Genomic DNA, 17,684 nt, shown 5'->3' on the forward strand with positions numbered 1-17,684 from the left:
GGAACTGAGGCCAGGACGGTCTGTAAGTACCCTGGTCAGACTTGATGGGTTATGAAATCCATAACCTATTGTCTTCTCTTTGTGACTTGCCCAAAATCCACAGCCATTAGAAGTGGCTGGGAAGGGCTTGAATAAATCCTAGGTAAGTGGCTTTGCAGGAATTAAACGCCACTGAGGGTACATTGGGGGAAATTATGAGAACACACTGTCTGAATGATTATCACCATTGCCACTGCTGTTTGGTTTTAGATCACCTTCTTCCTCTCCTCCGCAAGCCAGCCAAATAGCTTTCACAGTCGCCTGGAAGACATTAGGCTGAGTCTGAAAGATAAACAGGCAATGAGAACAAGTTCTAAAAATAGACCCCCTGGCCCTTGGCCCAGGTTACTCTTGTTTTCAAGCTGCTGCTGCTGCTCACAGTTCTTTCGTTATATCAGAGACAGTTATGGTAGAGTTTTGGGGGGCTGCTGGGGAGAGGTGAGGAATGGGGTGATCTGTGGAAACCTTCCTGAAAGGCTGGTGATTTTGAAAATGTCTGCCAGTTGGATGGGTGAGGTGTTCAGCCACCCATCCCCCAAGTAGGGGGGGAAATTCCTGGGAGGCAGGGACCCTGGACTGAGCACCACTACCCTGCCTTGTAATCTTTCGAGTAGAAATCAGGGTTATATTATGTAGGGTAGAATGCCAAGAATAGTGCTTGAATGCCCTCTGGGATTGTCCTATATGCGAAGTTGTTTCAGCATTTTCTAAGGGTGGTTTATATTTACTGATGGGGCAACAAATCTATTACATTTGTTTTTCTTTCAGACCTGTTGATTTCACTCTCCGCGACCTCGTGGTCACCTTCAGCACCACTCTGTTCTCAGCATTAAGTCCACTTTCCTATCTAGGCACATGAGTCGTTCTTGAATTGGCCTCTCTTAATACTTATCTTACCAAACATATCTCATTCCATTTTCCACACCAAACTTCTTGTAGTTCTTGGAACTTGTGCTTCTCTGAATGTGATATGGAGGTTTGTTTTTCCCCCTTGGGTGTTCACATGGGCTCTATCTTCTGTTTGCAACCTTCACGCCACCTCTTCCTCCAACCTGTCATCCCCCATGTACACACACTTTTTTTTTTTGCATCACTAATGTGTGCTCAGTCTTAAGGTCTCCAAATAGGTGATATCTTCTCTAGGAAGTCTTCCTTGAACCCCACGCCTGGGTTAGACACTCCCCTCCCCTATGTAGTTTCCATAACACCTTGTGCTTATTCTAGAAAAGGTTTTTAAAAGACAGGAAAGTGTAGGGACTTCCCTGGTGGTCCAGTGGCTAAGACTCCAAGCTCCCGGTGCAGGGGGCCCTGGTTGGATGCCTCCTCAGGGAACTAGATCCCACATGCCACAGCTAATAGTTTGCATGCCACAACTAAAGATCCCAAGTTGTTGTTTAGTTGCTAAATTGGTCCAACTCTTTTGCTACCCCCATGGACTGCTGCCAGGCTCCTCAGTCTGTGGGATTTCCCAGGCAAGAATGGGGCGGGTTGCCATTTCCTTTTCCAGGGGATCTTCCCAACCCAGGAATCAAACCCATGTCTCCTGCACTGGCTGGCAGATTTTTTACCACTGAGCCACCAGGAAAGCCCAAGTTAAAAAAAAAAAAAATCCTACAGGTTAAAAAAAAAAAAAAAAAAGATCCTGCATGTCACAATGAAGATTCCTGCATGCTGCAACTAAGCCCTGGCACAGCCACGTAAGTAAAGTTTTAAAAATAAATATTTTAAAAAGACAGGAATGTACAAAGATTCAACTTCTGGGAATGTGAGGGGCCAAGAATTCAGGGAACCTCTGCTGAATACAGAAATGCTGGGTCAAAAATCAACAATTGAAAGAAAGAAAGGGGGATCACTGGGTGTGAGACAGGAAGAAGGAACCCAAAGGCAAATAGGGTTATGAATGGGTTTGACATGAATATGAGCACAAATGGCTAAGGACTGGGGTTGGTACCCAAACAAACCTTGGGTTCTAGAAAAGCAGAGATCTGGACTTGAGACTCCTGCCTAAGGCTGACACCCTGGGAAGGATCTTAGGAGAAAAAAGTCTCCCACTCTTCCAGGGCCACACCAAAGAAGTTTGTGGTTTGTTTGGGGCCTCTGGATGAATTTTAAAATATGTGCTATAGAGACTGAAACCACTAGCCTGCCTTTGCCATGATTAGTTGTGAGGTCCCAATATTACCCATGTGTTGAGAGAACCCTGGAGTCCAGAGAGAATACAGAAGCTGATTCCAAAGTGATGAATCCCCCAGTCCTGTCAGAAGCAAATGCAAAACACAATTTTTTTTCTGATCTCTGACAAATTAAAAAACTCCCATTGGAGATAGAGTTTATAATAAGAAATTATAAACCCAACTAGGAAATGAACCACATGAGGGACTGGATTGGTGATAATCAGGAGAATTAGCTCCTTAAGAACTTGAGGCAGTAGAACAACTTGAAAAAGACTAAAATAGTTATGTTCAGCATAATTACAGAGACGGAAGGATAGAACATACCACTATGAAAAAATAGGGCAGATTTGGAAAAGTACAAACATAATATTTAGAAATAAAATTTTAGTCATTTACATTTTAAAAACCCTCTATGGGCAGAATTCTTTTTTTTTCTTAAGTCAGTGGTAATATATCCAGCAAAAATCCAATGAAAAGAACTCATTAAAAAGGGGGAAATAAAGAAAAGTAACATACTAATTTCACTTGTGAATACTGTTTTATAAATTCTAAATAAAATATTAACACAGGATTCCATAGCACATCAAAATAATGTTACATCACAAATAGATCAAAAATGAAAAACTGAAAGACCATCACTAAGATCTGAAAAGCCATTAGAAAAAATTCATCATCAAAATACAGATAAACATTTCTGTACTATGATAAAAGTAGAGAGTGAAATTCTTCTCCAAAGCCAATATTATGCTTATTGGGAAATGTTAAAATTAGTGCAAGATAAAATGTCCTCTTACCACCCCCCTCCTCTCTTTTAGATTTGTCAATTAGGAATGTGTTAGGTTACAAGGAATAGATTACCTGACTATAATTTTATGTGTGTCTAAGATAAGAAATTAAACAGATAGGGCTTTATTTTTCTCAAAGGAGAAGTCTCTGTATAGGCTGCTTTTGTTCAATACCTTCCTAGTTTCGGGGCTGGTCAAAGGTTATACATATTTACTGTTTTGCTATTTATTGCAAAATTGTCCTGCAAAGAAGTTTCACCAATTTAGACTCTCATGAAAGCGTGAGAATGTATGTGTCCCTGCATCTTTTTCTGCATTGACTATTTTTTGACTTTAATTAGTTTGCCTCTTTTATAGGTAAAAAATATCTCAATGTCTTGCTGTGCATTTCTTTAATTATAGATGGGGCTAAACAGAACGTTATTACTGACCATTTTGTTTGTGAGTAATCAGTAATAACTTCACCTGTTTTTCTGTTGACTTCTTTTGTATGTGTGAAAGTAAATGGAATTTTTTTTTAATGATCTTTGGCGCTAAACGGGGCTTCAAATTCCACAGTGAAAGGTGACTTGTGATCAACCCCAGAACAATTGCAGAGCAGCCTCACACTATACTTCACAGCCAGGAATGTTGGAAACAAAAAAGCCAAACAAACGTGGGGACAGATGTCCTGTTCACCCCCAGCTGTGGTTATCACAGTGTTTGGAATAAAATACATGATAGTGGAAGCGACAGGAAGCTAATGCTAGTCATGCAGGGTCTGATGGATGGAAAGAAGAGCTTTTTCTTTGATTTGGTCAATCTCTCACCATCCTGAATTCACCTGTGCATGCAGTTTTGAGAGATAACAACAAATTGGCTTACAGGGTTTTTTCTCTAAAACAGGCTGCTTTGCTGAGACCTCCAATGTGTCGTTGTACAGGACAGATGATTTGCATTTGCTTTCCTCCAGGTTTGTGTTGGGAAACCACTTCCTATCCCTTCTTGGAATGTTGCTGCCAGCAAGGCCTTTGGAGATCTTTTTACCAACAAAAATGAAACCAAGAGAATTTAGGTCATGTACTCAAGGTCACATTATTGGTTAGTGACCAGCATACATGTGTACGTGTTAAGTTGCCTCAGTTGTGTCCGACTCTGCGACGCTATGCACTGTAGCCCCCCAGGCTCCTCAGTCCATGGGATTCTCCAGGCAAGAATACTGGAGCAGGTTGCCATTTTCCTCCTCCAGGGGATCTTCCCAACCCAGGGATCGAACCCGTGTCTCTTATGTCTCCTGCATTGGCAGGCATGTTCTTTATCATTAGGGCCACCTGGGAAGGCCACATAGTAATAGCTAAAATTTATACTCCGTGTTAGATGGTGCTCTAAACACTTCACATATGATAACTTGTTTAATTCTCATAATAACCGTAATAGGTATTATTGGAGAGCCTTGGTGGTTCAGAGATCAAGAATCCACCTGCAACACAGGAGACTCAGGTCTGATCCCTGGGTTGAGAAGATCCCATGGAGAAGGAAATGGCAACCCACTCCAGTATCCTTGCCTGGGAAATCGCAAGGACAGAGAAGCCTGGTGGGCTATAGTGCATGGTGTCACAAAAGAGTCAAATATGACTTAGCAACTAAACAACAATAATAGGTATCATTTGCATTCCCATTTCACAGGTAAAGAAACTGAGGCCCAGAGAAGCTAATTAGCTTATCCAAGATCACACAGCTAACAAGTGAGAGTCAGGATTTGAACCAGGAAATTTGCTCCAGAATCTTGCCTTCAACTACTTTGCTATGAAGAAGTAAATCCCCTTCAAATGTACAAATACACTGAATTTCCCCAAGAATGGGATTATAATAGAATGAGATTATAATAGAACATTTTCCCAACATTTTTTGGAAATACATTCTACCATGTATTCTACCATGTATGTGAATACTCTCACATACAAGTACTTTACAAGTGAAAGACAGTTACCTTAGACACAATCCTTATGCTTACTACATGTACTAGACCCTGGTGTATTCCCTCTTCTTTTTCTCCTTGCATCTCTTATCCTTCTTTGAAAAAAAAAAACAAAAAACACAGGCTACAACTTACTCAAGAGTCATGATCTGTGGTTTGGAAAAAATACCTCTTTAAACTGATCTTCTGGTTCACATCTCTGTTATGAAAGCTGTTAGTGGTTTTACTTGTTAAGTTTCCATCCACAGACACCACTTGGAGTGGGAAAGACTGTCAGATAATTTCTATCAAGCGTATTTCTGGCCAGGAGGTATTCATTGCTCTCCTTGTAGTTAATGTCTAATGATGGTACATGAACGCTTTAAGACAAATCACCATGCCGTTACCTTAGAAAAATCTTCATTCCCTCATTCATTCATTCATTCGATATGTGGGCACCTACTATATGTCAGGCATTGTGCTAATCAGGAGTTGGCAAACTCTGGCTGGCAGGCCAACTCCAGAGTGCCACCTGTTTCTGTAAATAAGGTTTTCTTGGATCACAGCCAAGCCCATTCATTTATGTTTCATCTGTGGCTGCTTCTGTGCTTATGGCAGAGTGAAAATAGCTACTACAGAAAATGTGTGGCCTGGTGAAGGCCAAAATATTTCTTAATCTGGTTCTTTATAGACCTAGTTTGCAGATTATGGTGCTAGAATCTAGAACACAATGGTATTCTAGGCTGGTCTCTACCATCCTGGTTGTTTGCATTGTCCTATTTAGCTTATGCTGTGTTTCGAGTTCCTTTGGTAGCATTGGAGGGGGAGGTGTGGAGGTTTTTTGCCTCCCCTGCACCGCCTCAGAGAACACCTGCTCACAGTAGATGCTCAGCAGGCACTTTTCGTTAGGTAGATTTGGCAGCAGATATTGGAAATAAAGCAACCTATCTACAAGGTAGAAAGAATTTATTCCTTTAAGATAGGGAAGAGTTTCACTTTACAGATGCTTATCTTCACTGCTAAGAGAAGCAAATGGTAACTTTTGTTGAGTGCCTACTGTGCATTGAACCCTGTGGTTAAAAAGAGCAGCCTTGGTTCTTTGACACTTGCATCAAAGATGGGAAGAGAAATGAGATACTTAATATTTCTATTGGAGGGCCTAGTGTATACTTGGAGATGATTTTATTTAATTACCTTAGAATCTTAAATGTTTATGTTCCAATAGGTTTTAGCTAGTTACTAATCAGTCCCAAGAGTGATTGCTGTGTGCCTGAGTGCATAAGCTGATTCTATTTTTCCTTTCTTCCTTCCTCTCTCCCTTCTTTCCATTTTTCCTTCCTTTAACAAACTTTCTGTTTTGAATGTCTCTTATGGGTCAGCACCAGAGATGTATTAAAGAAAAGACTGGCCTTTCCAGACATAAATATAAACACATGATTACAATACAGTGCATTGATAGAGGGATGCTCAGATTTTCTAGTAATACAGAGAAGGTGTGCCAAACAAGGGAAGACTTCCTTGGGGAGGTGGCACAGAGTTGACTCTTGAAAAAACTCACTGGACAAAGGAGACATAGGATATTTTAGACAAGGTACCAGCATATGTAAAGACTAGAGCTATTTGAAAATATGTTTTCAGGGGGTAGTAGAAAACAAGAGCACTGGCCCATCATCAAAGGGATTTGTGCCTTGATTTTTTTTTTTTTCTTACAGTTCTCTCTCTTAAGGTGATTTTAAAAATTCTGTTTATTCAGAATTCTTATGTACTTCTTCATTCATTTAGTGTATTTGTTTATTTGTAGTGGAAACAGGTTATGTGGATTGATTCAGTTTTTTTCAGCAAGTTGGTTAGGTTAGCTGGTTGGTCTGTGTAGATCTTCATTAGTTTTAGGTAGGACGTCAAACTGCAACCTTGGCCTGGCCTCTTGGGGAAGAAGCACCCCCTGAGTGAGCTAGCTTACCTATCCAGTCACATCCAGAAGGAATTTGACCCAGTGGGAGAGGGGCAGTTAAGATGACTGGGTTGTGACTCAGTCTCCTTGTAAAAATGATCCCAGGCAGTGGAGATTGCCCACTGCTTCCACCTTGTGCCCGACCTTTCAATCTTCCTAATAAATCTGCCTGAGCTTTGCTGCCTCCTAGGGTATCAAGAGAGGCATTTGTATGAAGACCCTTTGGGAATCGATGTCAAATGCTCAGCAAATGTTCTGTTAAGTTAGGTCTGCAGCAGTGTGGAAAAGAAGCAGATTAAAGGAATAAAATATGGCCCAAACAGTTTTGGAGAGTACTAGCCAGCTGGGACTCTGTTTTGTCATTTAAGGTGAGCATGGGGTCATCTGATAAATGATAACAATTTTCTGTAACACGTGGGCTGTTAATCTTCCCAAAAGCCTGGAGGAAAAGCTCTGATGACTGGAGCAGTTTTTTCCAGGTTGTTTTCAGCCCCAAATGCAGTGATTAGATTTCATGGACATTAAATCCAGCGACATCACAATGCCTGTGCAAATAGGACCTGTGTTGGTCCTATTTTGTCTTTTTCTTTTGGTGGGGTTGGGGTGGGGAGATAAATAGTGGAAACTTGCTGCTCAAACAAATAAGGTGAATTTGTTAGGAGGATGCAAAATATCTGGCAGAAACCAAGAGAGCAGGTGTGCTGGGCCCCCTCAGGGACTGCACCCAGCATCTGAAAAGGCATCAACAACCAAGGGAGCCCCTCCCCCAATTCTTCCTTCCTCTCTTGAGCCTGTGGCATCCCCTTCTTGTTCATTTATTCTTCCCTCTATGCAGCCTGCCTTTCTCTGCCTCTTTTGGGTGGTACATACTCAGTTCCAGGTTCTACAATGAGCGACTTGCAACTTTTGGTACTAATTATAAATTCCCAGGAAAGATAATTGGTCACGTGGGTTAAGTCTCCACTCCTGACCCTTTCAGCTATGGCCAGAGGTGGAGTGGGGAGGTGGGAGGAACATATTTCTGGATGGGGATTCTAGGCCCCACAGACTCCCTCCAAACTGCTTCTAGGAGCCCTCTGATCCACTGGAGGATTAGGTTTCTTTTAGGACACAGTCATTTTGTATTGCAGGCTGGAATTTCCATGTGGAGGTGCATATCCATGTTTCTTTCTGCTTTTCTGGAGTTTCACTTTATGGCCTCATGGAATGCTGTTGAAGAGGTGAGCACTATGTACAGAAAATGCTATTTTTATTACTGAGTCACAGCACACAGCAAGTCCTAAGGAAGCTAAACAAGAGGTGCTATATCCAAGTTTCAAAGCTATGGTTTCCAGTAGTCATGTACAGATGTGAGAGTTGGACCATAAAGCAGGCTGAGTGCCAAAGAATTGATGCTTTCAAATTGTAGTGCTAGAGAAGACTCTTGAGAATCCCTTGGGCTGTAAGGAGATCAAACCTGTCAATCCTAAAGGAAATCAACCCTGAATATACATTGGAAGGTCTGATGCTGAAGCTGAAGCTCCAATACTTTGGCCACTTGATGAGAAGAGCTGATTCACTGGAAGAGACCCTGATGCTGGGAAAGATTGAAGGCAAAAGGAGAAGGGAGCGGCAGAGGATGAGATGGTTAGATAGTATCACCAACTCAGTGGACATGAATTTGAGCAAACTCCAGGAGACGATGGAGGACAGAAGATCCTGGAGGGCTGCAGTCCTTGGGGTCACAGAGAGTTGGACACAACTGAGTGACTCAACAACAACGATATCCAGGTTTAAACAAGGGGCTTTGCATATGTATTACAGATCATGATCATACACTTAAATTATTTAGCAGAGCAAATGGGTGCATCCTTTGCTGTCCCTGGTCCTTGAGTTTATAGATATGTTTCTGCTAGTCTTCCAAAGGCTCCACATTCACCCAGACCCTCATATCAACATTGATGTCCACGAGTCTCTGATATGGACCCCACCCTTCCTGGAGCAGGATTTTTGCATTTTTACCTGGGAATCTGCCCTGTGCTATTTTCCACACTTGGGATTCTTTCTCTTTTCCATGTCTCCATGTATCACTTACAGTCAAGTTTAAGAACCACATCTACCATGTACCTTTCCTTACTAATACCATCCATCCTTCACAGGTCTTCCTTATTTCAGAACTCATTCAATAGTCGTTCACTTAATAGTTAAGTACTGAGAGGCGTGATGGCCGTTTGTATTAGTTTACTGGGGCTGCCATAAAGAACCACAGACTGGGTGGCTTAAACAATAGACATTTGCTCACAGTTCTAGAGGCTGGACATCCCAGATCAAGGTGTCTGAGGTTTTGGTTTCTCCTGTGACCTCTCCACTTGGCTTGCAGATGGTCGCTTTCTTGCTGTATCTTTCATCTGTGTGTCTCTTTGTGTGCCCAGATTTCCTTTTCTTATAAGAACAGGAGTCAGATTTGGCCATTCGGGCCCACCCTAATGGCCTCATTTTAACTTATTCACCTCTTCAAAGACCGTATTTCTCAAATACAGTCACATTCCGAGGTACTGGGGGTTAGGGATTCAACATATGAATTTTAGGGAGATCCAGTTTAGCCCATAACACCAATAGAGACAGGCTGAACAAGAAAGAAAGTGACACTTGTTCTCTTGTTGTTTGACAGCCTGGTAGAAAAGATGAAACAGCAGGACCCTCCTGGATACAAAAGCCTCTCTCTCCTTTCTTAAATGTAGGAAAAAGGCTTCAGACTCCTAGACCTTCCCTGAGTACTAAAGGGCAGATTCAAACAGTTACCAACTGGGGAGTGGAGGGAATTCAGAAACAAAAGAGAAACAATATCACAGCCATAAAGCAGGGTTCTAGGTCCTCCTCAAATGGTATACATAATAATGTATCTGATCTCTTCTACTGGAACTAGGGCATCCACCCAGGTAGGGGATGGTAACTTCTGTCTAAACACAAACAGGAGGAACCCAGACTGGTTGGAACCTGAAGGTTGATAATTGAGATTCCTGGAACACTACCTTTGTTACCTCATCACCAACCAATCAGAAAAAAGTCACACACTTTGTAGCCTGCCCCTGCCCCCCAGATCATCAGGGAGTTCCGGCTTTCTGAGCGTGGTCTGCCCATTAAATGAGGAGCTTCTGATATTTCAGTTTGTTTGGTCTCACTGTGCATTAGGGACATGAACTTGGGTTCAGCAAGGACAGATATGAAACAACTATTTCCATGAATCCATAGTTAATTACCATTATGGGATGGTCCAAGAAGCAGAAAAAGAGGTACTTGAAAAGGTAGTGTGGTGTTGGGAGCAGGTCAGGAATGTCCTCTAAGTTAGATCTGAAGGAAGGATGGGTGGGAGTCAGCCAGGTTGAAAAGGGAAGGTCGATTATTCCAGATTGGTAGCAGGGAAGAACATGACATATCCAAGAAATCAAAAGAAGCTATTGCAGCAAGAAGTGAGTGGTGGGAGAAGGCAGCAGACGGCTGACGGGACCAGATTACACAGGATGTTCTGTCCTGACAGCCTCATTTCAGTGCTTACTGCATCGTGTCTTGGACTGATTTTTGTGTGTGGAGGAGGGGTCACTGCATGTTTTACTTCCCCTTCTGCTCCTTTAGGGAGGGGAGACTTGATCCCTTCATGGTCTCCATGGTGCGAAGGGATATAGTAGGTGCTCAGTAAACAAATTAAGTGGGTGTAGTGAGAACTGAGATTAACAGAAGCACTCTTGTCTAAATTAGGGGCTGACCCAGTCTGGAGAGTTTCTCCCAAAGGCTCTAGAAGGTGAGGACTTTTGGTAATACTATGCCACCTAGCGTTCCTTTTAATTACAGCAACAAAGGGGAGCCTGGTAGTGAGTAGTCTTCGACTGTAACCTGGAAAATTGGGACACAAAGCATTTTTTTTTCATCAGCATAAATTGTCAAGCCACCCATCCTCTCATTCACTCATCTATCCTTTTTGATGTCCTCCTGCATCTCTTTCCTGTGAATTAAAGATGTCATGTTCCCGTCCACCTCCAGTGGTTCCGAGTGTTTGTGTTCTGTCTTTCTGTCTCCACATGATAAATAATACTCTCGGGTATCAGTGTCTAGATTCCCTGAGCACTCATAGTGCTTGCTGTTAACAGAATCTGTTGTAAATGACACCATCCCATCATGTTAGAATTAATTGTAGATTTTTCTTTCTTTCCCCCAAAGCCAAAGGGCATTGACTGTCTTACTCGCTGCTGTGGCTCCTATGGCCAGCCTTGGGAGCTGTTGTTCTGTAGTAGTTGCTTAAACAAAAGTGTTTTCTGCACTGAACTGCTGCAACCTTGGCAGGCCATCTGCTTGTGAAACAGTCCCATCGGCAATTCCCAGGCAGTGGGAAGACACATAGTTCTCTACAAGTGACCCAGTACAAGATACGGGTGGCCAGGGCCCGCTAGGTCTTTCTTTATGGCTGTGTACCTTTAACAATGTTATTATGGAGTTTCTCTGGATTATGGTAGTCCCATGAGCTGGTCCCAGTGTTGTAATCAAGTTTTCTGTAAACACAAAGCAGCCTGAGTCAAGTTTCCTGCTCCATCTCCACCTCATTTCTATTAACTTGGCTTAAAGTTTGGTTTAACCTGCTTCTCCAGCTTCATGTGCCACCTCTTTCACAATTTCCCTGCACACTGTGTCTCAGTCACATTTTGTTCTATTTGTCCACCACATACACAGTCTCTGTTCATGAATGAGATATCATTGTACAAAAGTTAATTTCCCCCTAATTAATTCATAAATTCAACGAAGTTCCAATTAACATTTGTCATGAGGAACTTGAAAAATATCCTGAAAACTTATATGGGGCAATAAAGATTCATGAATAGCCAGTGCAATTTTGACAGAGCAGGGAGGCGTGTTCTGTCTTTTAACTATGATGACTGGCTACAAAATCATAGTAATAAAACATTGTGGTGCTGACACAGGAATAAACTGGAGAGTTCAGAACAGACCCATCTATATTTGGGGAAGATGCTGAAAAATGGACTCATTCCATTGAGGAAAATAAAACTGGATCCTTATCTCACACCATATATGGATGGATTAAAGAACTAAATGTGTAAAAGGAAAATTACTAAGCTAATTGGGCTTCCCTGATAGCTCAGCTGGTAAAGAATTTACCTGCAATGCAGAAGACCCTGGTTTGATCCCTGGGTCGGGAAGGTCCACTGGAGAAGGGATAGACTACCCACTCCAGTATTCTTGGGTTTTCCTTGTGACCCAGCTAGTAAAGAATTCACCTGCAATGTAGGAGACCCTGGTTTGATCCCTGGGTTGGGAAGGTCCACTGGAGAAGGGATAGGCTACCCACTCCAGTATTCTTGGGTTTTCCTTGTGACTCAGCTGGTAAAGAATCCGCCTGCAATGTAGGAGACCTGGGTTTGATCCCTGGGTTGGGAAAATCCCCTGGAGAAGGGAAAGGCTCCAGATGGATTAAACTAGACATGTAAAAGTAAAATTAGTAAGCTAATAGAAGAGTATGATAGAGAATATATTTATAACCTTGGGATTGAGAAGGACTTATTAAATTATACTAAAAAGCATAAAGAGGATGAAGGGCTATAAAATTAAAGATTATTCTTCTACAAAGGATATCACAAGCAACATGGCCAGTCTTTGAAAGTAGATTAATGTCTAGATATTACAAAGACCTCTTGGAAATCAAAAAGAGCAATAGAAAAATAGGCAAAGGCTATAAATAGGCAATTCACAGAAGGGGACCCCAAGTGGCTTATAAATGTACAAAGAACTGCTCAATTTCACTCATAGAGAAATGCAAATTAAAACAATGTGCTGACATGAATTCCATGATACTGACACAAATTAGGAAACTGGCTAATTAGATGAATCAGTATTTGTAAGGCCCTGAGAATAGTATCTGACACTTAGTAAACACTATATGACTATTTATGAATAAATAAACCACTGCATGCTGGTAAGGGTGGGAGTAGGGGACACCCTGGAATGTGGCATAGGGCAGCAGTTCTGGTGTGCCATCTAGCAGTACTTGGTGAAGTCAAGTACCCAGGGCTTCTGCCAGGCTACTAGGCACCTTTGTGCCTTTGGAAAATACTGTCCACCACAGTATGAATTTGAAGAGGGCATACCCTCTGGATAATCACAGCCTGTAGGTTCACGGCTTGACTAAGGAACAAAACTTTGGTGGAAAGGAAAGGACATATCTTCCTCCAGCAGAGCATGGGCATGACATGGGCAAGAAGGAGGGGTCTGTTTTTCAGCCCCCACTGGCTGTCTGGCTGGATGCATCTGTGCAGGACAAGTTGAACATGATGGCCTCGTGTATCCCCTTTGGTTTTAACAATTTCATTCCTAGGCATATATTTCAGAGGAGTTTGTTCATAGGTCCATAAAAGACCACTGACAAGGATGACCATAGCTGCATTGTTTATGATATTGGAGAGGTGGAGCCAGCCTTGGTATCCAGCACTGTGGGGCTGAAAGTAAAAGGTAAGGATGTCCAACACAGAAAGCAGTGCCACAATAAGAAGCAATGAACTGGGACTACAACACCTACAAAACAGGGACAGAACCTTAAAAAGATTGCTGAGTGAAAACTAGAAAACAGGATGATCATTAAAGTCCAATACCACTGTTACAATTAAAAACGTGCAGTAATGAAAATGCTATACATTTTTTCAAAAATATATACCCAGGCATGTGTGTGCCGGCTGTCCCTTCAGTCCTGTCCCAACTCTTTGTGACCCTATGGACTGTAGCCTGCTGGGCTCCTCTGTCCATGGGATTCTCCAGGCAAAAATACTGGAGTGGGTTGCCATGGTCTTACCCAGGTGATCTTTCCCACCCAGGGATCCAACCAGCGTCTCCTAGGTCTCCTGGATTGCAGGTGGGAGCCCCCGGGGAAGCCCATATACCCAAGCACAGTAGCATGAATTCCTATGGAGGCTGAAGTTGAGGTGTGGGGAAAATGAGAAAAAGGAAACAAGAGAGAGGTCTTTAATTAAAGAGTTTTAAGACTCCAACCCTGCACCTGAAGTCTAAAGGAGTGGAGGAGGAGGGACAGGGAGGAAGAGAGAAATCAGATACTAGGCAGATTTTCAGGACGTGGCTCCACGTATTTTTTCAGGGTGCCTCCACCTCTGCACCCTATTTTCCTCACCACTAGTGACTACAGCCTTTGGGGGCAGGGTCTGTGTTTCCTCTACCTTGGTTCTCTTCCTCCCCACCCCCTCCACCCTATGTCCTGCACACAGTAGCTGCTTCACAAGGGCTGGAATTGACGCGAACCGAGAATATTTCCTGCTCCCGTGACCGAGTCACTTTGTGACAGAAGGCAGAGAGAGACTGCTGGGCTTTCCTTCATTCAAACCCTCTGAGCCACATCTTCTAAGCGTCAGCCCTTGGTTCTCCATTGCCGGCTCCCGGGTCTAATCCCGGGTCTCAACCCGAGTGTCCTTGGCCTTGGGTAGTGCTCACTTCCGCACACGCCGGGACTCCTCCCAGCCGCTCCGAGACTCCGCGGCTCCTTGCCCTGGTCCCGCCCCATTCAGGATGCCCCCGCGGCTCTGCGGGGCACGGCCCAGGCGCCCGCCTCGGAGGCACCGCCCCTTGCGAACCTTCGCTAGCGCCCCCAGCGGGTGAGGCGGTTGCCAGGAGACCGGGGGACGCGCGGAGCGCCGGGTTTCGGCCCCCCTTCTCAGCCTGCGGCCCAGTTTCCGCGATCTCCACAGCTGCCTGAGGCCACCCGCAGAGCGCGCCAGGATGGCCGAGGTCAGAAGTCAGCGCCCCCTTCTCTGTCGCCTCTCCTTCGACCCCTCCCCGTCGTCTCTCTTCTGCTATCCCGTGTCACATCCACCGATTCCGAATAGTCCCTCAGTCAGCATCCTATCCCCACCCACAACCTCACTCCCTACCGCCCCCCCTCCGGTTCCCGTTGGCGCTGGGTCCATTATTCCTTGCCCCTCCTTCCATTGGATGGACACCCTCCCCCACGCCATCCCACCCTGTTAGACTGGCGTGGTGCAAGGTGCGGTAGGACTTTCATAAGTTCCCCCCTCACACATGACAGGCCCCCACTCCTAGATTTTGAGTCGAAAGGTGAAACCACAGGAGAGATACACACAGAAATATTGATGTCTTGCTGAATGGGGAAACCTGGAAGAAGGCCTCATAAATATACAGTGTCACCCTTGTTTACTGACCAGGTCACACCATGATTCCCTATCAACTGATCACCCATGACTCATTTCAGCCCATCGCTACGGCCCTGTGCTGTCACTGACCACTGTGTTAATATCTTATGGCCTCCTTTCACTCCCCCACTTTGTAACACACTCCAACTTCAGCCTCACTGATGTGAGGTTATTTCTGCAACTGTTTAGTGACCCCTTGCCTGTCCATTGTTGTTGTTCAGTAGCTAAGTCGTGCCGGACTCTTTATGGCCCTATGGGCTGCAGCACACCCTGCTCCCCTATCCATCGGCCTGTTATTTAGCACCCTCATTTATAACCTGGACAACCTCAGATCCCTGTCCTCACTTGCCAGTCACAGTCCTCATCCATTATGGCCCTAATTCAAATCCTTCATCACTCCATCAGAGACCTTTCCAATCTCTCTCATCGCATGGTCAGTCCCAGCCAGGATCAGTTACATAGTCTGTGGGGTTCAAGGAAAAATGAAAACGCAGAGTCTCATGTTAAAAAAAGAAAATTAACAGGTTTGAGCAGAACAGTAAACCAAGGGTGGAGCACATCTTAGTAAGGAGGCTCCTGCAACTGAATAGTTGACACACCCATGAAGCCAGGCCTGGTCCCGGCTTCTCTCACTACCATCATACCCCTGTTCTAATTCCTTCTTTGGTCTCCTTTACACCTTTCACATCCCCTCATCATGCCATCTCCTCCACACCTAGTCTGCCCTTGCAAATTCCATCTTCCTGTGGTCAATAGCTCTCTCTCCTTATCATACAATCCCTCTCATACGCTCCATCTGCTTCCCTCTCTAGTCTCCATCGCTCTCATCCATCCTGCCAAATGTCTTTCTTTTTTTAAAAATTTACTTTTAATTGGAGGATAATTGCTTTTCAGTGTTGTGTTGGTTTCTGCTGTACACCAATGTGAATCAATCAGAAGTATACATGTATCCCCTCCGTCTAGAGCCTCCCTCCCTCCCACCCCCTACCCCTATCGTCACAGAGCACTGGGCTGAGCTCCCTGTGTTATACGGCAACTTCCCACTAGCTGTCTGTTTTACACATGGTAGTGTATATGTGACATTGATACTCTCTCAATTTGTCCCACCCTCTTCTTTTCCTCTGCTGTCTATAAGTCCATTCTCTACATCTGTGTCTCTATTTTTGCCCTGCAAATAGGTTCATCAGTACCATTTTCCTAGATTCCATGTTTATGCGTTAATACACAATACTTGTTTTTCTCTTTCTGACTTACTTTACTCTGTATAACAGGCTCTATGTTCATCTGCCTCAGTTCAGTTGACTCAAATTTGCTCCTTTTTTGTGGTTGAGTGATATTCCATTGTATATGTGTACCACAGCTTCTTTATTCATCTGTTAATGGACATCTAGGTTGCTTCCATGTCCTAGCTATTGTAAATAGTGCTGCAATGAACATAGAGGAACATGGATCTTTTTGAGTTATGGTTTTCCAGAGTATATGCCCAGTCATGGGATTGCTGGGTCATATGGTAGTTTTATTCCTAGTTTTTTAAGGAATTTCTATACTGTTCTCCACAGTAGCTCTCTCAATTTACATTCCTACTAACAGTGTGAGAGGGCTCCCTTTTCTCCACATCCTCTTCAGCATTTGTTGTTTGTAGATTTCTTGATGATGGCCATTTTGACTGGTGTGAGGTAATACCTCACTGTATTAGATTTGCATTTCTCTAATAATGAGTGATGTTGAGCTTTTTTTCATGTGTTTGTTGTCCATCCAAGGCCAAATTTCTTACCTTCAGTACCCACACTCATTCATACCTCTTTTCTTCTCATTTCCTCCTCCTGTTCTTTCTAGTTCTTTAATTTTTTCTTTATTTCCTTTTCTCCCCCCAGTAGTCCTCTTGGTTTATTTCATTCTTCTTCATTTTCACTATGTAAGCCCCAGATATCAATACTATAAACTGATTATTTTCCAGTCTCTCTTTCCTTTCATAATCTACTGTCATTTTTTTCATCTATTTTTCTTTTCACCTGACCTCAGTCAAATTTTCCTCACCTTTGCTTTTATACCCTGGAGAAGGAAATGGAAACCCAGTCCAGTACCCTTGCCTGGAAAATCCCATGGACAGAGGAGCCTGGTAGGCTACAGTCTACAGGGTCGCAGAGTCCGACACGACTGAGCAACTTCACTTTTTGCTTTCATAAGTCTTCATGTCCATGCAGCCTCATTTTTCACTGCAATCTTTTCTTCTTTTCCCTTTTCCCCACTACTCTCAGCACCTGGAACAGTGCCTGGCTAATAATACACACCCAAATCAGTGTTGTGTGAAGGAACATAACAGCTCCTTTCTGATCAGTTCATGTTGAAATCCTGCTTCTGAAGTGGATACCATTATATGCTAAAACAGTGTAGATACCAACTGGTTATTGGTCACAGCTAAAAGATTACTTTCACTTTGCTTTGAATTGCAATATATTTTAAAATGACAATACAAACAAATTTCTTTTGTTCATAAAAGTTTCTTTTCTTTTCTTTTTTTTTTAAAGTTTCTTTACAACTTTTCTTCTTTGATATTTTTCCATGCCTGTGCTAAGTGCCAGGTACACAGGGAAAACCTTTCTT

General features: G+C 43.3%; 1 protein-coding gene across 1 annotated transcript in view; it reads left to right on the forward strand.

Annotated features, from left to right (window-relative positions):
• The first annotated feature begins 14,553 nt into the window (after nt 1–14,553).
• Nucleotides 14,554–17,684, forward strand: part of CFAP58 (cilia and flagella associated protein 58) — a 104,179-nt gene continuing 101,048 nt past the window's right edge. The window contains exon 1 of the mRNA XM_043925870.1: nt 14,554–14,658. Coding sequence (XP_043781805.1) covers nt 14,650–14,658 — 9 coding nt within the window. The 5' untranslated portion in view covers nt 14,554–14,649. The remainder of the gene's footprint in view (nt 14,659–17,684) is intronic.

This window comes from Cervus elaphus, chromosome 15 (genome assembly GCF_910594005.1).
Source record: "Cervus elaphus chromosome 15, mCerEla1.1, whole genome shotgun sequence".
Lineage (NCBI taxonomy): Eukaryota > Metazoa > Chordata > Mammalia > Artiodactyla > Cervidae > Cervus > Cervus elaphus.